The sequence below is a fragment of the Hemitrygon akajei genome, chromosome 19, assembly GCF_048418815.1.
Source record: "Hemitrygon akajei chromosome 19, sHemAka1.3, whole genome shotgun sequence".
In the NCBI taxonomy this organism is placed as follows: Eukaryota; Metazoa; Chordata; class Chondrichthyes; order Myliobatiformes; family Dasyatidae; genus Hemitrygon; species Hemitrygon akajei.
The window spans coordinates 1,857,870-1,885,777 of NC_133142.1; the positions used below are offsets into that span (position 1 = coordinate 1,857,870).

Consider the following 27,908-nt stretch of genomic DNA (forward strand, 5'->3'; position numbering starts at 1 on the left):
CCATTAAGAACACTCACCATGCAGGACATGCCCTCTTCTCGGTACAGGGGAAAGATAAAAGTCTATTGATTACAAAAATCAATACCATTGGGAAGGAGGTACAGGAGTCTTAAGACACACATTCAACAATTCAGAAACAGCTTCATTCCCTGTATCAGATTTCTCAATGGTCCATTAATCCATGAATGGTAATCTGGTAATCCCTTTTGCAGTATTTATTGATTTTTGTAATTATAGATTTTTATCTTTTCCCTGTACTGCTGCTGCAAAACAAAATATTTCACTTCGTGGATTAGTGATAATAAATTTGATTCTGATTTTGACAATAAGTTCAATATCTGAAGATCAATTTATTAGCAATTCTCCATCTACTTTGGAGGAAGATTAACAAGTTACTTTGGCATTTAGTGTTTTGGATCTTGCTTTGCTGAGCTGAAGGTGAAAAGCAAGGTTCCCAAGTCAACAATACATCAGCTGTTCAGCAGTTTGGATATCTTTAGAATAAGAAACATTTAACAATAATGGAAAGATCCATCTTGAACTCAGTGCATTGTTCTTGGCAGGATACTTGGTAGTGTGGAGGAGCAGAGGGATCTGGGGGTACATGTCCACGGATCCCTGAAAGTTGCCTCACAGGTAGATAGGGTAGTTAAGAAAGCTTATGGGGTGTTAGCTTTCATAAATCGAGGGATAGAGTTTAAGAGACGCGATGTAATGATGCAGCTCTATAAAACTCTAGTTAGGCCACACTTGGAGTACTGTGCCCAGTTCTGGTCGCCTCGCTATAGGAAGAATGTGGAAACATTGGAAAGGGTACAGAGGAGATTTACCAGGATGCTGCCTGGTTTAGAGTGTATGGATTATGATCAGAGATTAAGGGAGCTAGGGCTTTACTCTTTGGAGAGAAGGAGGATGAGAGGAGACATGATAGAGGTGTACAAGATATTAAGAGGAATAGACAGAGTGAACAGCCAGCGCCTCTTCCCCAGGGCACCACTGCTCAGTACAAGAGGACGTGGCTTTAAGTTAAGGGGAGGGAAGTTCAAGGGGGATATTAAAGGAAGGTTTTTCACTCAGAGAGTGGTTGGTGCGTGGAATGCACTGCCTGAGTCAGTGGTGGAGGCAGACACACTAGTGAAGTTTAAGAGACTACTAGACAAGTATATGGAGGAACTTAAGGTGGGGGGTTAAATGGGAGGCAGGGTTTGAGGGTCGGCACAACATTGTGGGCCAAAGGGCCTGTAATATGCTGTACTATTCTATGTTCTATGTTCCACATTTGCCTTCCTTAAGTAGAAAAAGATTAGAATGGTAAGGAAAGTGGGAAAATGAGTTATGAAAGGAATGGGTGCTCTGGGCATCTGTCTCTGAAAAGGCTTTCTTAACACCATTGCCAAGTTAAGAATTAATAAACTCAGTTTCCATCAAAAAAAAACTACTGGACCTTGTGTTTTTAAAGGCTGAATTGCCAAGGGAAAATAATTCTTTCTAAACATTAGTGAAAAGAAGATGCTGATCCTTCCCATTTGAATAATCTGTCAATATCTGATGTTATTATAATAAAGGCAAGAGCAAGTCTGAAATAACAAACCTCATCACTTACTCTGAATTAACCAATATTGGGGTCGATAAAGTCAGTAATTACAAATTGCTGGTTGAATTGACTACAGAGATTCAAAAGATTTGGAAAAGAATATTTCACTTGTATATTTTCCCCTCCCTACTCCTCTTTCACACCAAATTTTAAGACCTGACAAAAGTCTTGGGATATTGGATTTGATTAAAACTTGCCTTCAATGATCTATCTACAGATTACAACAGAACATTGACAGGATGCAGAGTTAGGCTGAGAAGTAGCAGATGGAGTTCAATCTGGAAAAATGTGAAGTGATCTACTTTGGAAAGTAAAACTTGAAGGCAGGGTATTGGATTAATGGAAAGATTCTTAGCAGTGTGGAGGACCAGAGGGATCTTGGGCTTCACATCTATCGATCTGGCAAAGTTGCAGCATAAGTTGATGGTGTTAAAGTATATGAAATGTTGGCCTTCATTAGTCAGGGGATTGAGTTCAAGAGCTACGAAGTAATGTTGCAGTCTGAAAAACTTTGGTTAGACCACACTTGGAGTATTGTGTTCAGTTCTGGTCACCTCATTACAGGAAGGATGTGGAAGCTGCAGAGAAGGTACAGAGGAGATTTGCCTGGATTAGAAAGCATGTCTCATGAGGATAAGCTGAGCAAGCGAGAGCTTTTCCCTTTGGAGTGAAGGAGCATGAGAGATGACTTGATAGAGATGTACAGGGTGATGAGGCACAGATCAAGTGGAGAGTCAGAGACTCTAAGGCAAGGGTGAATCATTTTTAGCCTGAAGGTCATCCTTGAGCAAGGACCCTCCCTTCAGGATGACATGGAGCCATGGGAGCAGGTGGTGCATACCACAAGTCCTGACAGCAGGCAGACAATTTCTGAAGAGTACTGACAATGGCTGGGTTTACTTGTCTTGTGAAGACATAGCCCAGAAAGTGCCAGTCTTGAACTACTGTTGTACAATTTGCTAATAACAATCATGGTCAAAGACCATGGTCTCCCATGTCATATGACACAGCACATAATGATGGTGATAATTTTAAGGTGATTTGAGAAACATATGGGGGTGGTGGGATATCAGAGGTGTTTTTTACACTGGGTGGTTGTGGAACGCCCTGCTAGGAGTGGTGGTAGAAGTAGATACATTAAGGGCATTTTAGAGACTCATAGATAGACACATGGATGACAAAAAAAATGGAGGGCTATGTGGGAAAGATTAGGTTGATCTTGGAGTAGGTTAAAAGGTCAGCACAATACCAAAGGGCATGTACTATGGGCGATATTGAAGCTAGATTTTTACAGGGCTATTGGGCTGCTTTCACTGTTTCACATTGAAATAATCAGATTGTAGTTATAGAGCCTAACAGCATAGAAACGCTCTTCAGCCCAAGTGGTCTATGCCCATTAAGCTGCCTATCCAAGGTAGTCCCATTTTCCTGTGTTTGGCCCAAACTCCTGGATTTCCCTGTGTTTTCAGGGCACTTGGGATGCCAGAGGGCTTGTGTTGGGGCAGTGGGGGAGAGGTACATGTACTAAAGAAAAACCAGAATGTGATGAGACATCATTAATCTGCAGTATAAACATTACATCTGAACAGCTGAGTGCTTGTGATACTGTGGATACCGTACAGGCTTGGTTACACACACTTATTGTCATTCACTGGCAGGTGTTGTAGATTTGAATCTGCTGGTTAATGGCTTTTAAAATGTCTTTCATCTTCTCCTCTAGACCATCTAGCTGTCGTGCCTTATCTTCCAAAATCTTCTCATTTTTTTCATACTGAATCTCAAGAACTGTTGGATAGGAGAAAATTCATCCAGTTAAGGTTGGAAGAACAATGAACTGCAGGTTTATAACATAGAATCAACACCAAACAATATTTCTTAAAGAAAATAGGACTTATGCCCAGAAGTCTCATCAACAGCATGCTTTAAGGAGTTAAGAGAGACAGTAAGGTGTAGAAAGAATTCCAGAGATCATGAGTGGTATAGTACTGTTGTGGTTGGCATAATGCCATAACAGTGCCAGTGACTCAGGTTCAACTCTTGTCACTGTCTGTAAGGAGTCTGTACCTTCTCTCTGTGACCATGTGGTTTTCCTCCGGGTGCTCCCATTTCCTCCCAAAATCCAAAGATGTATGGGTTAGTGGGTTAGTTGGTCACATGAGTGTAATTGGGCAACATGTGCTCATTGGACCACAAGGGCCTGTTACACTGCTAAATCTCTAAATCAAATAAAGATTACTGTACTGCTGAGATGGTTGCGAAGAATTGAGGATCAGGAGTACACCAGATCCAGAATGGAGGGACAGCAGAGACATTGAATTATACATTACAGAAACAGGCCTTTTGGCCCACCTCATCCATGCTGACCAAGGTGCCTACCTGACTTTGTCCCTTTTCCCAGAGTTTGTTCCATATTCTTTTAAACCTCCCCTATCCAAATATTTAAGATTAGCTTTATTTGTGACACATACATCAAAACATACAGAGAAATACATTCTTTATGTCAACAGCCAACACAATCTGAGGATTACACCAGCCAGCGACTGTCACCACACCTCTGGCACCAACATAGCATGCTCACAACTTGCCAACTCTAACCCTCAAGTCTTTGGGATGTGAGAGGAAACCAGAGCACCCAGAGGAAACCTACACAGTCAGAGAATTACAAACTCTTTACGGACAGCAGGGTGAATTGAACAAAGGTCACTGACACTATAATGCATTATGCTAACTATTACACTATCAAGCCAACCACAGCTCTGTCCAAATGTCTCTTAAATAGTGAGGTCTGTGTTGTTTACAGTGAAGGGTACAGACAGGGTAAATGTTACCCTGGGGAATGGTGAGGTCTGTGTTGTTTACAGTGAGGGGTATAGACAGGGTAAATGTTACCCTGGAGAATGGTGAGGCCTGTGTTGTTTACAGGAAGGGGTATAGACAGGGTAAATGTTACCCTAGGGCATGGTGAGGTCTGTGTTGTTTACAGTGAGGGGTATAGACAAATAAATGCTACCCTGGGGAATGGTGAGGTCTGTGTTGTTTACAGGAAGGGGTATAGACAGGGTAAATGTTACCCTGGGGAATGGTGAGGTCTGTGTTGTTTACAGGAAGGGGTATAGACAGGGTAAATGTTACCCTGGGGAATGGTGAGGTCTATGCTGTTTAAAGTGAGGGGTATAGACAGGATAAAGGCAAGCAGGCCTTTTTCCACTGAGGTTGGGAGAGACTACAACAAGAGATCATGGGTTAAATATGAAAGGTGAAATATTTAAGGGGAATATTCACTCAAAGGGTGCTGTGAGTGTGGAATGAGCTGCCAGTGGAAGTGGTGTAAGTGGGTTCAACTGTAACATTTAAGAGAAGTTTGGATATGTACATGCATGGGAAAGGTATAGAGGGCAATGGTCTGGGTGCAGATCCATGGAACTAGGCAGAATTACAGTTCAGCATGAATTAGATGGGCCAAAAAGCCTGTTTCTGTGCTGAAGAGTTCTTTGAGTCTTAAACCTATTTAGTTTGAGTTATAGTCACTTTAACCACTGTCCATGTTAGCTATGATGTCTCTTTCTCAGTGAAATCCGACCAGTGCTTAGTGCTTAGTAGTTGCCGGAACTGGCATGAGAAAGGTCACAAACAGTTCAAAATTCTGGCTTTGAAAGTACATGTGGTATCATCTCACCATTCAGCCTCTTCAACTTGTCCTGTGCATCCCTCAGCAGGTCCTTGGCTTCATCCCGAAGGCTCTCTGCCTTGTGTTTTGCACTGAAGACCGTACCGCTCTTCCGGTCTACCAGACCATGCACTGTTTTGTATTTGTCTGTGAGAGGACCGTGCAACATCTACAAGCAAAACCAAATGTAATCTTGAGGTATTGAAGGACAGAGAAAGAGCAGATGTGTCTGTTAGGACTATACACTCTTCCCCCTCAATGCTGTCCATCCCAGTCCATAACCATCTTCAGGTGCATTCACAATGAGGTCAGTTGGGTTATGTGTACCACCAGCTGGGAAAGAAGTGAGAAATCTCTCCCCTTTCATCAGTTTTAGTAGATGTAAGATAGGTGCTAACTGGCTATCTAACTGACGTTGAATCTCATGCCCTCCCCAAGTGTTTCACTGACAAACAGTATGGACCCATTTTTTCTCTCGAGGTGAAAATGCATAATTTTTGCAGTTAGACTCAGGACCTGACTGGTACATTGCTAGGATCAGTGAGAAACCTGATCACTACAATGAGCAGTCAATCCTTTTGTAAGTGAGATTTCTTATTTTAAAAACATACAATACATCTGAGATATGCAGATAGAAGAATACAGGTACAGTATTATGTATACTGTATAATACAGTCCTTATGTATAATACAGTCGGCCCTCCTTATACGCGGGTTCCACATGCGCTGATTCAACCAACTGCAGATCGGGAAAACCCAGAAGTTCTCTCTCCAGCACTCATTGTTTGAGCATTGTTTGCCTCGCATCTCATTCTGTGAAAAAATGGCTCCTAAAAAGCAATTAAGTGGTCAAAGCAATTCCTCAAAGGCTAAGAGGGAGGTAAAGTGCTATCTCTCGCGGAGAAAGTAGAAATCTTAGATCTTCTGAGAAGTGGCATGTCCCTTGCTGAAGTGATCCTCAGCCCTCAACCTCCACAGATCCTGACTTTAGTATTATTGAGCCTCCTCCAAAGCGTCCTTATTCCCTAAATAAGACAGTATAACAACTATTTACATAGCATTTCCCCTGTATTAGGTATTATAAGTACTGTAATCTAGAGATGGTTAAAAGTATTACTCGTTGTTTGAGCATTGTTCACCTCGCATCTCGTACGTTCGCTACTTGTGTTGTGAGTGAGAGGAAGGAGTTTAAAGCTAATAAAGGATGGCTGGCTAGCTATGTAAAGCGCTACAGCCTCCAGAACTTAAAGATCACGGGAAAATTGGGATCGGCTGATGCCGAGGCGGCATCAGTGTTCCCAGAAGAGCTACGATGGTTGCGTCTGTACTGAACATGTACAGACCCTTTTTTTTCTTATCATTATTCCCTAAACAATACAGTATAACAACTATTTACATAGCATTTACATTGTATTAGGTATTATAAGTAATCTAGAGATGATTTAAAGTATATGGGAGGATGTATGTAGGTTATATGCAAATACTACACCATTTTATATAAGGGGCTTGAACATCCGCGTTTTTTGGTATCCACGGGGGTCCCGGAACCAATCCCCCGCGGATAAGGAGGGCCGACTGTATATATTATATGTGCAATTTGTCTTCTTTGTTCATATGGTTGTCTGTCTTATGTATAGTTTTTCATTAATTCTATTGTATTTCTTTATTTTCCTGTAGATGCCTGCAAGAAAATGAATCTCAAGGTAATATAAGTCCCTGGGGCTTGACGGAATATTCCCCAGGCTGCTCCACGAGGCGAGGGAAGAGATTGCTGAGCCTCTGGCTAGGATCTTTATGTCCTCGCTATCCACGGGAATGGTACTGGAGGACTGGAGGAAGGCAAATGTTGTCCCCTTGTTCAAATAAGGTAGTAGGGATAGTCCAGGTAATCATAGACCAGTGAGCCTTACGTCTATGGTGGGAAAGCTGTTGGAAAAGATTCTTAGAGATAGGATCTATGGGCATTTAGAAAATCATGGTCTGATCAGGGACAGTCAGCATGGCTTTGTGAAGGGCAGATCGTGCCTAACAAGCCTGATTGAGTTCTTTGAGGATGTGACCAGGCATATAGATGAGGGTAGTGCAGTGGATGTGATCTACATGGATTTTAGTAAGGTATTTGACAAGGTTCCACATGGTAAGCTTATTCAGAAAGTCAGAAGGCATGGGATCCAGGGAAGTTTGGCCAGGTGGATTCAGAATTGGCTTGCCTGCAGAGGGTCGTGGTGGAGGGAGTACATTCAGATTGGAGGGTTGTGACTAGTGGTGTCCCATAAGGATCTGTTCTGGGACCTCTACTTTTTGTGATTTTAATTAACGACCTGGATGTGGGGGTAGAAGGGTGGGTTGGCAAATTTGCAGACGACACAAAGGTTGGTGGTGTTGTAGATAGTGTAGAGGATTGTCGAAGATTGCAGAGAGACATTGATAGGATGCAGAAGTGGGCTGAGAAGTGGCAGATGGAGTTCAACTCGGAGAAGTGTGAGGTGGTACACTTTGGAAGGACAAACTCCAAGGCAGAGTACAAAGTAAATGGCAGGATACTTGGTAGTGTGGAGGAGCAGAGGGATCTGGGGATACATGACCACAGATCCCTGAAAGTTGCCTCACAGGTAGATAAGGTAGTTAAGAAAGCTTATGGGGTGTTAGCTTTCATAAGTCGAGAGACAGAGTTTAAGAGTCATGATGTAATGATGCTGCTCTATAAAACTCTAGTTAGGCCACACTTGGAGTACTGTGTCCAGTTCTGGTCGCCTCACTATAAGAAGGATGTGGAAGCATTGGAAAGGGTACAGAGGAGATTTACCAGGATGCTGCCTGGTTTAGAGTGTATGGATTATGATCAAAGATTCAGGGAGCCAGGGCTTTACCCTTTGGAGAGAAGGAGGATGAGAGGAGACATGATAGAGGTGTACAAGATATTAAGAGGAATAGATAGAGTGGATAGCCAGCGCCTCTTCCCCAGGGCACCACTGCTCAGTACAAGAGGACATGGCTTTAAGGTAAGGGGAGGGAAGTTCAAGGGGATATTAGAGAAAGGATTTTTACTCAGAGAGTGGTTGGTACATGGAATGCACTGCCTGAGTCTGTGGCGGAGGCAGATACACTAGTGAAGTTTAAGAGACTACTAGACAGGTATATGGAGGAACTTAAGGTGGGGGGTTATATGGGAGGCAGGGTTTGAGAGTCGGCACAACATTGTGGGCCAAAGGGCCTGTAATGTGCTGTACTATTCTAAAAAAAAATATATAGCATTTTGATAATAAGTTTACTTTTAACTTTTTCTTTTGAGTTTTTTAGGGTTACTGTAACTTCATTAAAGGAGTAGATAAGATTCCTCAAATCTAAACTGTTGGTCCCTGCACTCATGCTAAAGGAAATGGTTTTAACAAAGTGAGGACATGCACCAAACAATGGTGGGGTCACAGGAGTCACCAGAACAGAAAGAGATCAGCAGCTCAATGTTCCCACAGCCGTACATGATAAGAGCTCCCCAGTCAGTCTACAAGGCTGAGAGTCTGCTCTCTTTGGTTGTACCTGTTTGGCCTCATTGGCTTTATCCCGTGCTGATGTAGCTGTCCCTACTGCCTGGGATGCCACCAGGTTATTGCTGGCACGTTTCATTTTGAGTGCGTTGATTCCACTGTCTAGCTGTGTTAGCCGATCCATCGCTTCCATCAGCTCCCTCTCTGCACTCGCTGTTCTGTTCCGGATCTGCCAAAAAGTGGGAGAAAGAGACCAGCTCACCATCAGTAATGCCTTGAAGCAGTGTAAACAACCCAATCCATCACAGGCATAGCCATCCCCACCATTGAGCATAACTACAAGGGGCACTGCCACAAGAAAGCAGCTTCCATCATCAAGGACCCTCACCAGCCAGGCCATACTCTCTTCTCACTACTACCAATGGGTAGGAGATACAGGAGTTCTAGGTCCCACACCACCAGGTCCAGGAACAGTCATTACCCCCTCAATCATCAGTACTAGCATGGATAACTACACTCACCTCAGCTCTGAACTCAACATTGGATCCTTTCAGATCTACTTTCAAGGATTCTATCATTCATGTTCTGTTTGCTTGTTGTTCATTATTTACAGAATTTGTCTTTGGCGTATGGGTTGTGTCAGTCTTTGTTTACAAAATTCTATTGTATTTCTTTATTTTCCTGTCATTCCTTAAGGTTGTTATTGCTGGGGGTGGTAGTGGGGATAAGCTCTCATTACCTATTAAGTGCTCCCAAATAGTGTGCGACTCAAATAGCCCAGCTCCTGCCCTTCACGTATGGCTTAGCTACTAAACCCAGCGGAACTGTTTCTACTGACAGGAAAAGGGGCAAAGGCAGGTTACTGGTGTCTTAAAACCTGTCACTTCAGGCAGATAGGACTCATCAGCAGTGACTGACAGCTCATCGAAGAGAAGGAAAACTCTGATCTCAAACATCTGCTGCCTTGCATCTATACCCACTCATGGGGAAAGCTTTGGGAGTAAACCCTGAGGAAAAAATCCAGATCTAGAGCCCCTAAAGCAGTCCTATGTTGAGTTCAATGCTGACTGGCACCAAACTGTATCGGTCTCTGCCGTTCCTTTGAGTTTATCAGATGCGTGGAGAGGGGGAGCTGGCTACGTGGGCAACAGCTTGCTCTCCATGTTGTACAGCCCAGGCTTGTGTATCTAGATAGCTAGGATGCAACTTCCATGGTCGACCCTGACTGATGGAAGCCTTAGTCACTTACTCTTTATATTCTATGCCTGCAAGAATATGAATCTCAATATGGTGACCCATATGTACTTTGATAATAAGTTTACTTTGACTTTCACAATGTGCTCCTCATCTCAGTAACTCACATTACTGGTGAAGAGTGGGGCCAGTGAACAAGGTCATCGGCAGAGCAGCAGTCCATGGTACAGCAGACACAGTGAGTGTCCTGGATAGTTCAATCAGCACACCGACAGGTGGAAAGATCTGAATTATCAGATAGTTTGAAGCTGCTGATGAGGGGTGTCCCCAGTTTAGTTTCTGACAACTCCTCAGAGATTGGAAATGTGCATGTGGGAAACAGCAGTGATGAGAGAGTGAGCAGAATCTTAATCTGAATCAGAATTAGATTTAATATCACTGGCATATATCGTGAAATTTGTGTCAGAAGTACATTGCAATGCATAATAATGAAAAAAATGTATCAATTACAATAGGAAATATACATAAAAGTTAAGTAAGTAGTGCAAAAAAATTGTGATGTAGTATTCATGGTTTCATGGACCATTCAGAAATCCGATGGCTGAGGGGAAGAAACTGTTCCTGAAACATTGAGTGTGTGTCTTCCGGTTCCTGTACTTCTACCATGATGGTAGCAATAAGAAGAGGGCATGTCCTGAGTGATGGGGATTTTGAGGCATTGCCTTTTGAAGATGTCCTGGATGCTGGGGAGCCTGGTGCCCATGATAGAACTGGCTGAATTTACAACTTCCTGCAGCTTCACCCGATCCTATGCAGTGGCCCCTCCATACCAGATTGTGAAGCAACCAGTTTGGTTTGTTGCTCAATGAATAATATACATGTAAAAAATCATATGAAATATTTCTTCTTTCTCGTGTATTGTTCTTTAAGTTCCAGAGAAGTGGACAGGACAATGGGAATGTCAGAAAGGAGGGGAGGCCATGGTTGCTGAGAATTTAGAAGAATGAAGGGAATCTCGTTGAAACCTATTGAATGTTGAAAGGCCAAGATAGAAGGATGACCCTTTAGAACAGAGATTAGGAGGAATTTCTTTAGCCAGAGAGTGGTGAATCTCTGGAATTCATTGCCATAGACAGTTGTGGAGGCCAAGTCATTGGATATAATTAAAGTGGAGGTTGATAGGTTATTGATTATTCAGGGTGTCAAAGGTTACAGGGAGAAGGCAGAAAGGGGTGGAGAAGGATAAATAAATTAGCCATGATGGAATGATGGAGTAGACTCAATGGACTGAATGGCTTTATTCTATTCCTATGTCTTATGCTTTTATGGGATGAATTATTGGGGCTGTTGTAGGCTGATAAAGAAGTGTGATGTGTTGCAAATACAAGGACAGGATATACTACTGAGGGAAAAATCAAATAATTTTAGCAGGATGTTGCCTGGAATAGAGAGCACGGGTGTTTTCTAGGGAGTGACAAAGGCTGAGGGGAGATCTGGTAGAGGTTTATAAGATTATGAGAGGCATTGACAGAGTAGACAGGGAGTATCTGTTTCCCAGGGTTGAAATGCCTAATACCAGAAGGTATACATTCAGTTTGAGAGGGGGTAATTTTAAAGGAGATGTGAGGGGGGAGTTATTTTACAGAGCGTGGTGGGTGCCTGGAATGCACTCTCTGTGGTGGTGGCAGAGTCAGATACATTAGGGACAGTTAAGAGACGTTTAGATAAAGTCATGAATGTGAGGAAAATGGAAGGATATGGACATTGTTTGGGCAGAACAGATTATGAATAAACTCTTTTCGGGCTTCCAGCTGGGTACAGTCATAAATTTTAACCAACATTTTGATGACAAACTCTGCCATTTTCATCAGGGATGATTATGTTTAGTTGGCATTTGGATTACTAATTTAATTGGTTTGGCACAGCATTGTGGGTTGAAGGGCCTGTTCCTGTGCTGTACTAGTCCATGTTCTCTGTTGTATGTTCCAAAACCAGAGACAATATCACAGATGGAGTCTGAATGGTGATCCTGGCTTTAAATAGGTTAAGTGAGTTGACCTTGATTACATGTACTGAGGTACAGTTAAAATCTTGTCTTGCATATACAAAAAAATTAATTACTCAGTGTATTGAGGTAGAACAAGAATGCAGAATAAAGTGTAACAGCTACAGAGAAAGTGCAGTGCTGACACTCAGGAAGGTGCAAAGCCATAACAAAGTAGATTGTGAAGTCAAATGTCCTCTTATTGCACTAGGAAAACATTCAACAGCTGGATAGAGGCTGTCCTTGAGCCTGCTGGGACATGCTTTCGGGCTTTTGTATCATCTGCTCAATGGGAGGGGGAGAAGAAAAAATGCCCAGGGTGGGTGGGGTCATTGATTATGTTGATTGCTTTACTGAGGCTTTGAGAAGTGTAGACAGAGTCCATGGAGGGGAGGCTAGTGTCTGTGATGTGCTGAGCTGTGTCAATCACTCTATGAAGTTCCTTCTGCCAAAAGAGGAATTTCCCAGTGGCCTACTATTTTAATTCCTATTCCCATTCCTGTTCTGGCATATTGCTCTATGGCCTCCTGTTTGCTATGATGAGGCCACTCTCAGGGTGGAGGAGTAACATCTCATATTCCATCTGGGTAGCATGAACATCGATGTTTCCTTCTGGTAAAAAAAAATGGCCCCCTCCCCCCTTCTTCCACTCCCCATTCTGGCCTCATACCTATTCTCCATTCCTGCCTATCACCTCCCTGTCGTATCCAACTTTCCTCCCTTTCTCCTATGGTCCACTCTCCTCTCCTATCGGCTTCCATTTTATCCAGCCCTTCCTTTAACTTTACCACCCACGTAGCTTCACCTATCACCTTCTAGTTATCCTCCCAATCTCCATCTTTTTATTCTTCCCTCTTCCTTTCCAGTCCTGAAGAAGGATCCTCGGCCCAAAATGTTGACTGTTTATTCCTCTCTAAAGATGCTGTTCCTCCAATATTTTGTGTGTTGTCTTGGATTTCCAGCATCTGCAGAATCTCTGGTGTTTATGAGTTGCCTAACCAAGCTGTGATGCATCCAGATTGATGCTTTCTCAGGTGCACTGATAAAAACTGGTGAGGGCCAAAGAGGACATGCAAAATTTCTTCATACAAAACACAATTATGATACAGGAGTGAAATCAGGGAGCAGATTTTAACAGACAAGCACTTGTAGTTTGGGACTCTTCATTGAGAGGCTTCATTCTGAGTTTCAGTTAAATTGTTTAATGACTAGATCAAATGATTTTTGTTGGGTAACTTTATCAGAGATTGAGAATTAAAAACCGGTGAATGAAACACTTTGGGGAAGGGCATGCCCATGTTCTATGGCCAATCTCACAAGGATTATATCGGCAGCTCCTCCTCACCCCATTCAGCGTCTGGTCACTCTCCTCGATGTCTCCCTTGGCTTGTCTGATTGCTGTTTGCGCAGCATCCTGAGCTCGGCCTGCCTCCTCTAGGGCTTGCTTCACCGCCTCAGCCGTGTTCTTCACATTTTCTGCACGGCTCCTTGACAGGAAAATAAACCAACAGTCCAATGCACATTCCCAACTCAAAAACAGAGAGAGATATACGAAAGAGTAACAGAGAGACCGAGAGATCATATGAAAGAGTAACAGAGAGATTATATGAAAGAGTAACAGCGAGACAGAGAGGTATATGAATGAGTAACAGAGAGACAGCGAGATATACGAAAGAGTAACAGAGAGACAGATTATATGAAAGAGAGACAGAGAGAGATATACGAAAGAGTAACAGAGAGACCGAGAATGCCATGGAGAATGGAAGTGTTCTGCACACACAATAGCCCATTATCTCCTGCCGCGACCTTGCTGTCTCACTGAGCCTCTGACTTTTCCTGCACTAGTCATAGAGTCACAGCACACAAACAGGCCCTTCAGACCTTCTAGTCCATTTCATCCTGGTCTTCTGACTAGTCCCATTGACCTGCACCTGGCCCATCCCTCCCATCCATACCCTATATCCTGTTGGGCCCTACATGTACTATACTTATCCAAACTTCTCTTAAATGTTGAAATTGAACCCACATCCACCACTCATTCCACACTCTCCCCACCCTCAGAGTGAAGTAGTTCTGTACTCTCTGATACAATCTCTCATTGATTGCCTCTCTCCCATCACAGGAGTGGCTGAAACAACTGAGCAAGACTCCTGAGTGAGAGGGATAGTTGCATCATTTGATCTCGGTGCTGGAAATGCCCCTCTCTCACTGCTTACCTTCTCACCTGTCTTCCCCCTGGTTCTACTCCTCCTTCCCTTTCTAATATGGTCCACTGTCCACTCCTATCAGATTCCTTCTTTTCAGCCCTTTACCTTTTCTACCCATCTGCTCCCAGTTTCACCCACCCTCCCACCTAACCCCCTCCCCGGGTCTCACCCATCACCTGCCAGCTTGCATTCCTCCCTCTCCCCCCTTATATTTTGGCTTCTTCCCCGCCCCCCCCGCCTTTCCAGTCCTGATCAGAATCAGGTTTATTATCACTGGCATGTGTCGTGAAACTTGTTAACTTAGCAGCAGCAGTTCAATGCAGTACTTAATATAGAAAATAAATAAATAAATTGAATAGATATACTTATATTGAATAGATTAAAAATCATGCAAAAACAGAAATAATATCTATTAAAAGAGTGAAGTAGCGTTCACAGGTTCAATGTCCATTTAGGAATCAGATGGCAGAGAGAAAGAAGCTGTTCCTGAATTGCTGAGTGTGGCCCTTCAGGCATCTGTACCTCCTACCTGATGGTGACAATGAGAAAAGGGCATGCCCGGGGTGCTGGAGGTCCTTAAAAATGGACGCTGCCTTTCTGAGACACTGCTCCTTGAAGATGTCCTGGGTACTTTGTGTAGGCTAGGACATTTAGGCTAGTACCCAAGATGGAGCTGACTAAATTTACAATCCCCTGCAGCTTCTTTTGGTTCTGTGCAGTAGCCCCATCCCCCCCCCATACCAGACAGTGATACAGCTTGATAGAATGCTCTCCACGTATCATATATAGAAGTTTTTGAAGTATAGTCGCTGCCTTGCCTTCTTTATAGCTGCATCGATACATTGAGACCAGCTTAGTTCCTCAGAGAGCTTGACACCCAGGAACTTGAAACTGCTCACTCTCTCCACTTCTGAACTCTCTACGAGGATTGGTGTGTGTTCCTTCATCCTACCATTCTGGAAGTCCACAATCAGCTCTTTCATCTTACTGACATTGAGTACAAGGTTGTTGCTGTGACACCACTCCACTAGTTAGCATATCTCACTCCTATACACCCTCTCGTCTCCATCTGAGATTCTACCAACAATTGTTGTATCATCAGCAATCGATGGTATTTGAGCTATGCCTAGCCACACAATCATGGGTATAGAGGAAGTAGAGCAGTGGGTTAAGCACACACCCGAGGTGCACCAGTGTTGATCGTCAGCGAGGAGGAGATATTACCACCAAACCGCAGAGTGTGGTATCTCAGGAAGTCGAGGACCCAATTGCAGAGGGAGGTACAGAGGCCCAGGTTCTGTAACTTATCAATTAGGATTGTGGGAATGATGGTGTTAAATGCTGAGCTACAGTCCTGACATAGTAGTTTGCATTATCCAGGTGGTCTAAAGCTGTGTGAAGAGCCATTGAGATAGCGTCTGCTGTTGACCTACTGTGGTGATAGGCAAATTGCATTGGGTCCAGGTCCTTGCTGAGGCAGGAGTTCAGTCTAGTCAGGGTCTGGGCCTGAAACTTTAACAGTTTACTCCTCTCCATAGATGCTGCCTGACCTGCTGAGTTCACCAGCATCTTGTGAGTGTTGTTCTGGATTTTCAGCAACTGCAGAATCACTGATGTTTATGACTAGACACTGGTTTTCCCAGTTTCACCGACACTGGTAGATGAATGGCAGGAGCTGAAGAGCATTTGAATATGGACTTTCTATGTGAACCTTCCCTGTGGATATTCTACTGTGGACCTACTGCTGTGAATCTACTGTGTGGACGTAGCATATGGACGTTCTCCTGGGACCTACCATGTGGACATTCCACTGCGGACCTACCACGTGACCTTCCGTGTGGACGTACCACTGCGGACCCACCATGTGACCTTCCGTGTGGACGTACCACTGCGGACCCGCCATGTGACCTTCCGTGTGGACGTACCACTGCGGACCCGCCATGTGACCTTCCGTGTGGACGTTCCACTGCAGACCCAGCGGGTGGACGTACCACTGCGGACCCACCACGTGACCTTCCGTGTGGACGTACCACTGCGGACCCACCACGTGACCTTCCGTGTGGACGTTCCACTGCTGACATTCCACGTGACCTACCACGTGGACGTTCCACTGCGGACCCGCCACGTGACCTTCCGTGTGGACGTACCACTGCGGACCTGCCACGTGACCTTCCGTGTGGACGTTCCACTGTGGACCCGGCGTGTGGACGTTCCACTGCGGACATTCCACGTGACCTTCCGTGTGGACGTTCCACTGCGGACATTCCACGTGACCTTCCGTGTGGACGTTCCACTGCGGACCCGGCGTGTGGACGTTCCACTGCGGACATTCCACGTGACCTTCCGTGTGGACGTACCACTGCGGACATTCCACGTGACCTTCCGTGTGGACGTTCCACTGCGGACCCGGCGTGTGGACGTTCCACTGCGGACATTCCACGTGACCTTCCGTGTGGACGTTCCACGTGACCTTCCGTGTGGACGTTCCACTGCGGACCCGGCGTGTGGACGTTCCACTGCGGACATTCCACGTGACCTTCCGTGTGGACGTTCCACGTGACCTTCCGTGTGGACGTTCCACTGCGGACCCGGCGTGTGGACGTTCCACTGCGGACATTCCACGTGACCTTCCGTGTGGACGTTCCACGTGACCTTCCGTGTGGACGTGCCACTGCGGACCCGGCGTGTGGACGTTCCACTGCGGACCCGGCGTGTGGACGTTCCACTGCGGACCCGGCATGTGGACGTTCCAACTCAGACCTACCGTGTGGACGTTCTGCTGTGGGTCTACCATGTGGATGTGAACATACTGCTGTGGGACTACCATGTGGATGTGAACATACTGCTGTGGGACTACCATGTGGATGTGAACATACTGCTGTGGGTCTACCATGCGGATGTGAACATACTGCTGTGGGACTACCATGTGGATGTGAACATACTGCTGTGGGACTACCATGCGGATGTGAACATACTGCTGTGGGACTACCATGTGGATGTGAACATACTCCTGTGGGACTACCATGTGGATGTGAACATACTGCTGTGGGACTACCATGCGGATGTGAACATACTGCTGTGAGTCCACCAAGTGGATGTGAACATACTGCTGTGGGACTACCATGCGGATGTGAACATACTGCTGTGCGTCCACCATGTGGATGTGAACATACTGCTGTGGGACTACCATGTGGATGTGAACATACTGCTGTGGGACTACCATGTGGATGTGAACATACTGCTGTGGGTCCACCATGTGGATGTGAACATACTGCTGTGGGTCTACCATGCGGATGTGAACATACTGCTGTGGGTCTACCATGTGGATGTGAACATACTCCTGTGGGTCCACCATGTGGATGTGAACATACTGCTGTGGGTCCACCATGTGGATGTGAACATACTGCTGTGGGTCCACCATGTGGATGTGAACATACTGCTGTGGGACTACCATGTGGATGTGAACATACTGCTGTGGGACTACCATGCGGATGTGAACATACTGCTGTGGGTCCACCATGTGGATGTGAACATACTGCTGTGGGTCTACCATGTGGATGTGAACATACTGCTGTGGGACTACCATGTGGATGTGAACATACTGCTGTGGGACTACCATGTGGATGTGAACATACTGCTGTGGGTCTACCATGTGGATGTGAACATACTGCTGTGGGACTACCATGTGGATGTGAACATACTCCTGTGGGTCCACCATGTGGATGTGAACATACTGCTGTGGGTCCACCATGTGGATGTGAACATACTGCTGTGGGTCCACCATGCGGATGTGAACATACTGCTGTGGGACTACCATGCGGATGTGAACATACTGCTGTGGGTCTACCATGCGGATGTGAACATACTCCTGTGGGTCTACCATGCGGATGTGAACATACTCCTGTGGGTCCACCATGCGGATGTGAACATACTGCTGTGGGTCTACCATGCGGATGTGAACATACTGCTGTGGGTCTACCATGTGGATGTGAACATACTGCTGTGGGACTACCATGTGGATGTGAACATACTGCTGTGGGTCTACCATGCGGATGTGAACATACTGCTGTGGGACTACCATGCGGATGTGAACATACTGCTGTGGGTCTACCATGCGGATGTGAACATAACTGCTGTGGGTCTACCATGCGGATGTGAACATAACTGCTGTGGGACTACCATGCGGATGTGAACATACTGCTGTGGGTCTACCATGCGGATGTGAACATACTGCTGTGGGACTACCATGCGGATGTGAACATACTGCTGTGGGTCTACCATGCGGATGTGAACATACTGCTGTGGGTCTACCATGCGGATGTGAACATAACTGCTGTGGGACTACCATGCGGATGTGAACATACTGCTGTGGGTCTACCATGCGGATGTGAACATACTGCTGTGGGACTACCATGCGGATGTGAACATACTGCTGTGGGTCTACCATGCGGATGTGAACATACTGCTGTGGGTCTACCATGCGGATGTGAACATACTGCTGTGGGATTACCATGCGGATGTGAACATACTGCTGTGGGTCTACCATGCGGATGTGAACATACTGCTGTGGGTCTACCATGCGGATGTGAACATACTGCTGTGGGACTACCATGCGGATGTGAACATACTGCTGTGGGACTACCATGTGGATGTGAACATACTGCTGTGGGTCTACCATGTGGATGTGAACATACTGCTGTGGGTCTACCAAGTGGATGTGAACATACTGCTGTGGGTCTACCATGTGGATGTGAACATACTGCTGTGGGACTACCATGTGGATGTGAACATACTGCTGTGGGACTACCATGTGGATGTGAACATACTGCTGTGAGTCTACCATGTGGATGTGAACATACTGCTGTGGGTCTACCATGTGGATGTGAACATACTGCTGTGGGTCTACCAAGTGGATGTGAACATACTGCTGTGGGTCTACCATGTGGATGTGAACATACTGCTGTGGGACTACCATGCGGATGTGAACATACTGCTGTGGGTCTACCATGCGGATGTGAACATACTGCTGTGGGACTACCATGTGGATGTGAACATACTGCTGTGGGTCTACCATGCGGATGTGAACATACTGCTGTGGGACTACCATGCGGATGTGAACATACTGCTGTGGGTCTACCATGCGGATGTGAACATACTGCTGTGGGTCTACCATGCGGATGTGAACATACTGCTGTGGGTCTACCATGCGGATGTGAACATACTGCTGTGGGATTACCATGCGGATGTGAACATACTGCTGTGGGTCTACCATGCGGATGTGAACATACTGCTGTGGGTCTACCATGCGGATGTGAACATACTGCTGTGGGACTACCATGCGGATGTGAACATACTGCTGTGGGACTACCATGTGGATGTGAACATACTGCTGTGGGTCTACCATGTGGATGTGAACATACTGCTGTGGGTCTACCAAGTGGATGTGAACATACTGCTGTGAGTCTACCATGTGGATGTGAACATACTGCTGTGGGTCTACCATGTGGATGTGAACATACTGCTGTGGGTCTACCAAGTGGATGTGAACATACTGCTGTGGGTCTACCATGTGGATGTGAACATACTGCTGTGGGACTACCATGTGGATGTGAACATACTGCTGTGAGTCTACCATGTGGATGTGAACATACTGCTGTGGGACTACCATGTGGATGTGAACATACTGCTGTGGGTCTACCATGTGGATGTGAACATACTGCTGTGGGACTACCATGCGGATGTGAACATACTGCTGTGGGTCTACCATGCGGATGTGAACATACTCCTGTGGGACTACCATGTGGATGTGAACATACTGCTGTGGGTCCACCATGTGGATGTGAACATACTGCTGTGGGACTACCATGTGGATGTGAACAAACTGCTGTGGGACTACCATGTGGATGTGAACATACTGCTGTGGGACTACCATGTGGATGTGAACAAACTGCTGTGGGTCTACCATGTGGATGTGAACAAACTGCTGTGGGACTACCATGTGGATGTGAACATACTGCTGTGGGTCTACCATGTGGATGTGAACATACTGCTGTGGGTCTACCATGTGGATGTGAACAAACTGCTGTGGGACTACCATGTGGATGTGAACAAACTGCTGTGGGACTACCATGTGGATGTGAACAAACTGCTGTGGGTCTACCAAGTGGATGTGAACATACTGCTGTGGGTCTACCATGTGGATGTGAACAAACTGCTGTGGGACTACCATGTGGATGTGAACATACTGCTGTGGGACTACCATGTGGATGTGAACATACTGCTGTGGGTCCACCATGTGGATGTGAACATACTGCTGTGGGTCCACCATGTGGATGTGAACATACTGCTGTGGGTCCACCATGTGGATGTGAACATACTGCTGTGGGACTACCATGTGGATGTGAACATACTGCTGTGGGTCTACCATGCGGATGTGAACATACTCCTGTGGGACTACCATGCGGATGTGAACATACTGCTGTGGGTCTACCATGTGGATGTGAACATACTGCTGTGGGACTACCATGTGGATGTGAACATACTGCTGTGGGTCTACCATGTGGATGTGAACATACTGCTGTGGGTCCACCATGTGGATGTGAACATACTGCTGTGGGTCCACCATGTGGATGTGAACATACTGCTGTGGGTCTACCATGTGGATGTGAACAAACTGCTGTGGGACTACCATGTGGATGTGAACATACTGCTGTGGGACTACCATGTGGATGTGAACATACTGCTGTGGGTCCACCATGTGGATGTGAACATACTGCTGTGGGTCTACCATGTGGATGTACCGCTGTGGACGTAAAACATGGACATTCTGCTGTGGACCTACCGTGCCCTTCTTGCATCCTGAAGGAGCTGACTAGCTCTCCTCACATCATCGGCAGTTTGATCCAAGATGTCATCCACATTAGATAAACTGCTGACCTTGTCCTTGATCTCCTCTGCGAGGTGGCGGATTTGCTGTGGGGAGGCAGGGATCGAGAGCTGGAGCACCTGACTGGCTACCTTCTCAATGCTGTCGGGGTCCGCACCCTCCTCTACGGAGACACAGCACAGAACATTACAACACTGAACAGACACTTCAGCCCACTATACTGTGCCGATCATTTAACCAACTCTAAGACCAACCCAACCTTTTCCTCCCAAATAGCCCTCCATTTTTCTATCACCCATGTGCCACAGGGTCTCCTAAATGACCCTAATGTATCTTCTTCTACCATCACACTGACAATGCAATCCACACACCCACCACTCTGTGTCAAAAAACCTACTTCTGATACCCCTGCTATACTTTCCTCCAATTATCTTAAAAATATGCCCTGGCTGTCCACTCTGTCTGTGTCTCTTATCACCCTGTACACCTCTATCAAGAGGTGGGTTAAAATGAGATACAGAATAAGGTATTTTATGGTCTTATGGTCAGAGACAGCTGCAAGCAAGACCAGATTTATGAATTATTCCTCCTGAGTGTGCAATACAGCATTTTGGGAGATGACGTAAAAATGTTGACTTTTCTAAACGAGATAATGCAGAAATCAGAGGTTAGGATTCCCAATAGGTGTAAGTCAGCTAGAGTGGGTCCAGTCATCACAGACAACATAATGAAGCAGTTCTGCTCCCTGCAGGACATTATTATTGATTTCCCTCCATAGATGCTGCCTAACCTGCTTAGTTCCTCCAGCATTTTGTGTGTGTTGCTCTGGATTTCTAGCATTTGCAGAATTTCCTGTGTTTAGGACATTAGTGATCAGATGCCTCTCCAATCATGGCAGAGTGGCTCCCTAGAGCATCAAGGGTTAGTGTAAATCTTTATCACCACCTGCAAGTGATGGGTTATAACTTTGGCCGTCAAACGCACTGTGTCTTACGTGTGAGGAAGTTGCGGATTTGATTGATGAGGTTGCGGAGTTCTTTGTTAGAGTGACTAATCCGTTCCCTGGCATTGTTTGCTTTGTCCAGGGTCCCCCGAGCTCTCTGCTTTGCTTCGTTGGCTTTCACCTTAGCCAGAGCAACCTACAGGTGCAAGATCAGAGCATGTTACAGACCAGGAGACCATCTGCCTGTGGTTAAAGGTGTGCACGCTGCAAGTGAACAAATTAACAAATGAAACCTGCCCTTCAGCCCGTGGAGACAATACTAACCCATTCATACTAATCCACACAAAACTGCAGAGAGTCAGTGCATCATGGAAGCCAGCCTCCCCTCTGTGGGCAACACACACAAAATGCTGGAGGAACTCAGCAAATCAGGAAACATCAACGAAGGAGAATTAACTGTCAATGTTTAGTCCCCTCCGTAAAAGATGTGTGACTTACTAAGTTCCTCCAGCATTCCATACATGTTCCATCCATTCATTTATTTGTACAATTTCACATTGTTTGTTTGTCAGTCTTTAGTTATGTACAGTTTTTCATAAATATGGTTGTTTTTATTTAGTTTCCCATAAATGCCTACAAGAAAAAGCATCTCAAGGTATTATTTGATGACATATACGCACTTTGATAATAAATTTACTTTGACTTTGACATGTACATTGTACAAATAAGTAAATAAATACTGAGAACATGAGCTGTAGAGTCCTTGAAAGTGAGTCTGTAGGAATCAGTTCAGTGTTGAGATGAGTGAAGTTGTCCACACTAGTTCAAGAGTCTGATGGTTGTGGGCTTTAGTAATGATCTGGCTGACGATAGAGGTGGTCTCATTATTGAATTTGTAAATGACACAGAAATTGGTGGAATTCTGGAGAGTAAGGAAGACTGCGAATGAATTCAGCAGGATATAGACCCGTTTGGTAACATGGGCAAAGACATGGAAGGTGGTGTTAAATCCACCTTTAAATCCAGATGTGTTGCACTTTGGGAGGTCAAATGCAAGAGGAAAATGTACAGTGAATGACAGAACTTTCAGGAGCACTGAGGTACAGAGGGATCTTGGGGTGCAAGGCCTCATCTCCCTGAAAGTGGATAGGTGGTGGAGAATGCAGGTGGCATGCTTGTGTTCTGGGTTGGGACATTGGGTAAGGGAGTAAGGAAGTCATGTTGGCCTTTGGTCAGACCAGATTTGGAGTACTGTGTGCATTTCTGGTCGCCCCATTACAGGAAGGGTGTGGAGGCTGCATTAGCGGTTCATCAGGATTCTGCCTAGATTCGTGTATTAGCAATAAGAAGAGGTTGGACAAAGACTTTTTGTTTTCTCTGGAGTGTTGGAGGCTGAGAGAAAAAAATTAAAAGAATTAAATGCTAACTACCCATATCAAATAATAGATATAGCTACATGGTTGTAAAGTAAGTGTGTGTGTGTGTGTGTGTGTGTGTGTGTGTGTGTGTGTGTGTGTGTGTGTGTGTGTGTGTGTGTGTGTGTGTGTGTGTGTGTGTGTGTGTGTGTGTGTGTGTGTGTGTGTGTGTGTGTGTGTGTGTGTGTGTGTGTTTGTGCAACACAGACCTCACCATCCTGGACGAACTGTCTGAACTTCCTCCTATCCACGACTTCAGTCTACCACCAACCTTCCAGGAGGTTCTATCAGCTGTCCATTCCCTTAAGAACAACAAGTCCTCTAGCACTGACAATATCCCTGCTGAGTTACTGAAGAACGGAGGGTACATGTGTTTGCACACCCTCTACAAGTACATCACCAAGGCCTGGACTGATGAGAACATCCCACAGCAATGGAGAAATGCAGACATCGTTGTAATTTATAAGAACAAGGGTGACAAGGCCACCTGCGGCAAAAGTAGGGGCATATCACTCCTTTCTGTTGCTGGGAAGGTCCTGGCTAAGGTGATGCTTCCGAGGCTCATCAGCAACATCACCGAATCGCCTGAATCGCAGTGTGGACTTAGGAAGAACAGGAGCACAATCGACATAATCTTCACAGCCCGGCAGCTTCAGAAAAAGTGCTGGGAGCAACATCGAGACCTGTTTATGGCCTTTGTCAACCTCTCCAAAACATTCGACACTGTGCAAAGAGAACTCTTATGGGATGTCCTCCTCAGGTTTGGCAGTCCCAATAAATTTGCTAACATCCTCCGCCAGTTCCATGGTGGGATGACTGCTTGGGTGACCATAGGAGGACAAGAGTCTGAGCCCTTCTTTGTACACACAGGGGTGAGGCAGGGGTGTGTGCTAGTGCCAGTGCTCTATAACATCTTCCTCTTGTGTGTTACCAAGCTTCTCCACAATGAGATTGAGGACAGCAGCGGTGTGGCAGTGGACGTCAGATTAGATGGCAACCTCTTTGACATCAGGAGGCTCCATGCAACCACCAAACTCCATAGAGAACAGGTCCTGGAGCTGCAGTATGCAGACGACTGTGCTCTTGTGGCCCATACTCCGGAGGATCTTCAGACTGTCCTTGCTGTGGCGGTGAGAGCGTACAGCAGGATGGGGATGACCGTCAATTCCACCAAGACAGAAGTGGTTTGCCAATGGAGTACCAGTGTCCCACCCATGCTGCATTGGTATTGGAAGTGCAGTGACGGTTGTGGGCTTCCCCCAGCGGATCCTCAGAGTGTATTGATTGTTGATGTTAATACAATGTATTCCACTCAATATATATGTGATAAGTAAATCTAATCTTTATCTATCTTTAAAGATAGATTCTTGATGAGGGGTTACCAGGGGTCATGAGGATTTGGACATTGAGGTTACAATTAGACTAGCTGTGAGATCAGTAAATGGGAGGGCAGGTTTGAAGGGCCAAGTGAGAACCTCCTACTCTGGATTCATGGCCTTGTGTACTCACCTTCTGGAAGAGCTCCTCCACCTCATTCATTGCTTTCTGAATCTCCTGTTCTGACTGCTGAGCCCGGCCAAGGGAACCATCGGCAACCGCCACTGCACCTTCGCAGCTGAGACCGCCACACCGCCTAGTGCCGTCATCGTCGAGGCAACCAGCCCCACCACACGGGCTGTCCGGACAAGGCAGATCTCCAGGGGCACCACACACCTGCAATGCAACAAGCAGTAATGTCAGCACCAAGTACCATGTGAGACCATACCCACTGCTGAGGACACGTTCCTCAGGAAAATGAAGTACTAATAAAGAGCCATTGATAGTATCAATTACACCCATGTGACCCGTTTGTCTTTGGAATGTGGGAGGAAACCAGAGCACCCAGAGGAAACCCACATTCTCATACAAACTCCCTACAGACAACGGTGGGAATTGAACCTGGGTTTCTGGTACTGTAAAGTGTTGTGCTAACCACAACACTACCTTGCTAACTCAGAGATTAGAGAGCTATCAGGATAGGATGAGCGAGTTCGGGCTTTTCCATTTGGAATGAAACAGGATGAGAGAGAACTTTTTGAGGTGTGTAAGAGGCATAGATCGAGTGAACAGTGAGAGACTTCTTCCCAGGGCAAGGACATTTAGATAGGCAGATGGATGATAGAAAAGTGGAGGCCAAAGGGCCTGTACTGTCATGTGTTCCATGCTCTTTATTCTAAAATTGATGGAGGAAGACTTGATTTACATGGACAAAGTCCCACATGTCAGTCTGGTCCAGAAGGCTAGCGTACATGGAATCTGGTGTGTTTTCAAACGGTGATAGGATAGTGGTAGATGGGTGTTTATCTACCAAATGTGGAGGCTGCTGGGGAGGACAACTCTCTCCTTGTTTTGTCAGTAAGGAAGACCTTTCGGAGGCAGAGACGGTATATGTTTGAATAAGCTTACCCATTCTTTTTCTAAATTCCAAGGGATAGAGATCAAGCCTGTCTAACTGCAAGGATTCAGTACACCATCTCAGTGAGTAGGAAGTAGGAGGCGGTCTCCCAACGATGGCCAACATTCAGATTTGTAACGATTTATCACTTGTATATCGAAACATAGTGACATATGTCATTTGTATTAATAACCAACACACCCAAGGATGTTGCTGGAAGTCATCCTGCAAGTGTCGAAATATTCTGGTGCCAACACAGCATGCCACAATGCACAGGAGAACACAGAACCGAACAAGCAACAAAGCAACAACTACAAAACAAGCCCGTTCCACACACACACACACACACTCACTCCCATTCCATCCTCCCAACACACACACACACACACACAGTCCCATTCCATCCTCCCAACACACGCACACACAGTCCCATTCCATCCTCCCAACACACGCACACACAGTCCCATTCCATCCTCCCAACACACACACACACAGTCCCATTCCATCCTCCCAACACACACACACAGTCCCATTCCCTCCTCCCAACACACAGATACACAGTCCCGTTCCTCCCTCCCAGCACATGCACACACAGTCCCCTAATCCCAGTCCCATTCCTCTCTCCCAGCACACAGTCCCTAATCCCAGTCCTGTTCCTCTCTCCCAGCACACATGCACAGTCCCTAATCCCAGTCCTGGTCCTCCTTCCCAGCGCACATGCACAGTCCCTAATCCCAGTCCTGTTCCTCCTTCCCAGCACACATGCACAGTCCCTAATCCCAGTCCTGTTCCTCTCTCCCAGCACACATGCACAGTCCCTAATCCCAGTCCTGTTCCTCCTTCCCATGCACATAGATGGTCCCCTAATTGCAGGATCAGATGGTCTTTCATAGAAAGAATTCTTGAGCATTCACATTGTTTCTGAAGTGAAGCAGGACCTCTGGTCTTCAGAAGACTGTCCATTTCACATTCAACAGCCAACTACCTGTCAACATAGAGTGAGAACTTGTCGGAAACACTTACCAATCAGGCAGCATCTGTGGAAAGTTATACTCCATCCAGTTCTGATGAAGAGTCATTAAACAGAAATGTTAAATGTTTCTCTCTCCACAGCTGCTTCTGGACCTGCCAAGGGTTTTCAATACTTCCTGCTTTTATTGTAGGTTTTCAGCATCTGCAGATTTGTGGTTTATCTGTACCATCTAACAGTGTTAGAATGGGGCTAAAACCCAGAAACGTAAACTCCGCATCAGACAGCTTGGGGTTACTACAGGGAGCAAGTCAACACCAACCTTCTCATTAATGTTCTTCAGATTGAGGGTCTGCACCTTGGCTGCCAGGTCGTTGAGAGCACGCCGGTTGGCGGCATTCTTCCGAATGAAGTCATCCTTCCTGGCTCTCATTAACATTTCTGTCCTGTGGCGGGTGCTTGCCGAATCACTGACAATACTGGGGAAGGTCACAGTGGAGCCATTTACTGTCCTCTCTGCCTGCCACGAGCGACGGTAAGAGTTCTGAATGCTGTCATATGCCCCTGGTGAGAGGAGGCAACATCAGCACTAATCAGCCAGGTCAACTTGACTCAATGAGTGGTTAATCAGAGGAGCAAGGAGGTAACAGCAATAGAACTAGAACATCGAACAGTACAGACACTTCGGCCCATAATGTTGTGCCTACCTTCTCACCTACTCTAAGATCAATCTAACCCTTCCCTTCCACATAACCCTCCAGTTCTCTATCATCTATGTGCTTAAATGTCCCTAACGTATCTGCCTCTACCACCACCTCTGAACCCCCCCCCCCCATACTTTCCTCCAATCAGCCAATCACCTTAAAATTATGCCCCCTCGTATTAGCCATTTCTGCTCTGGGAAAAAGCTGTCCACTCAATCTCTGCCTCTCATCATCTTTTACATCTCTGTCAAGTTACCTCTCATCCTCCTTCACTCAAATCATTCAGGCCAGCAGGTTAAGGAAACCAGTCACTGGGATTTGTGTGTGAAGAATTAGAACAAACACACAGATGTGTTGAACTCTGAG

General features: G+C 45.8%; 1 protein-coding gene across 1 annotated transcript in view; it reads right to left on the reverse strand.

Moving 5' to 3' along the window:
• Positions 1-330: 330 nt before the first annotated feature.
• The window catches only part of lamb2 (laminin, beta 2 (laminin S)), a gene marked incomplete at its 5' end in the record, with an annotated part of 243,025 nt that continues 215,447 nt past the window's right edge, over positions 331-27,908 (reverse strand). The window contains 8 exon segments of the mRNA XM_073072944.1: positions 331-3,379; positions 5,271-5,430; positions 8,798-8,974; positions 13,329-13,470; positions 21,032-21,239; positions 22,071-22,215; positions 24,944-25,147; positions 27,161-27,402. Coding sequence (XP_072929045.1) covers positions 3,243-3,379; positions 5,271-5,430; positions 8,798-8,974; positions 13,329-13,470; positions 21,032-21,239; positions 22,071-22,215; positions 24,944-25,147; positions 27,161-27,402 — 1,415 coding nt within the window.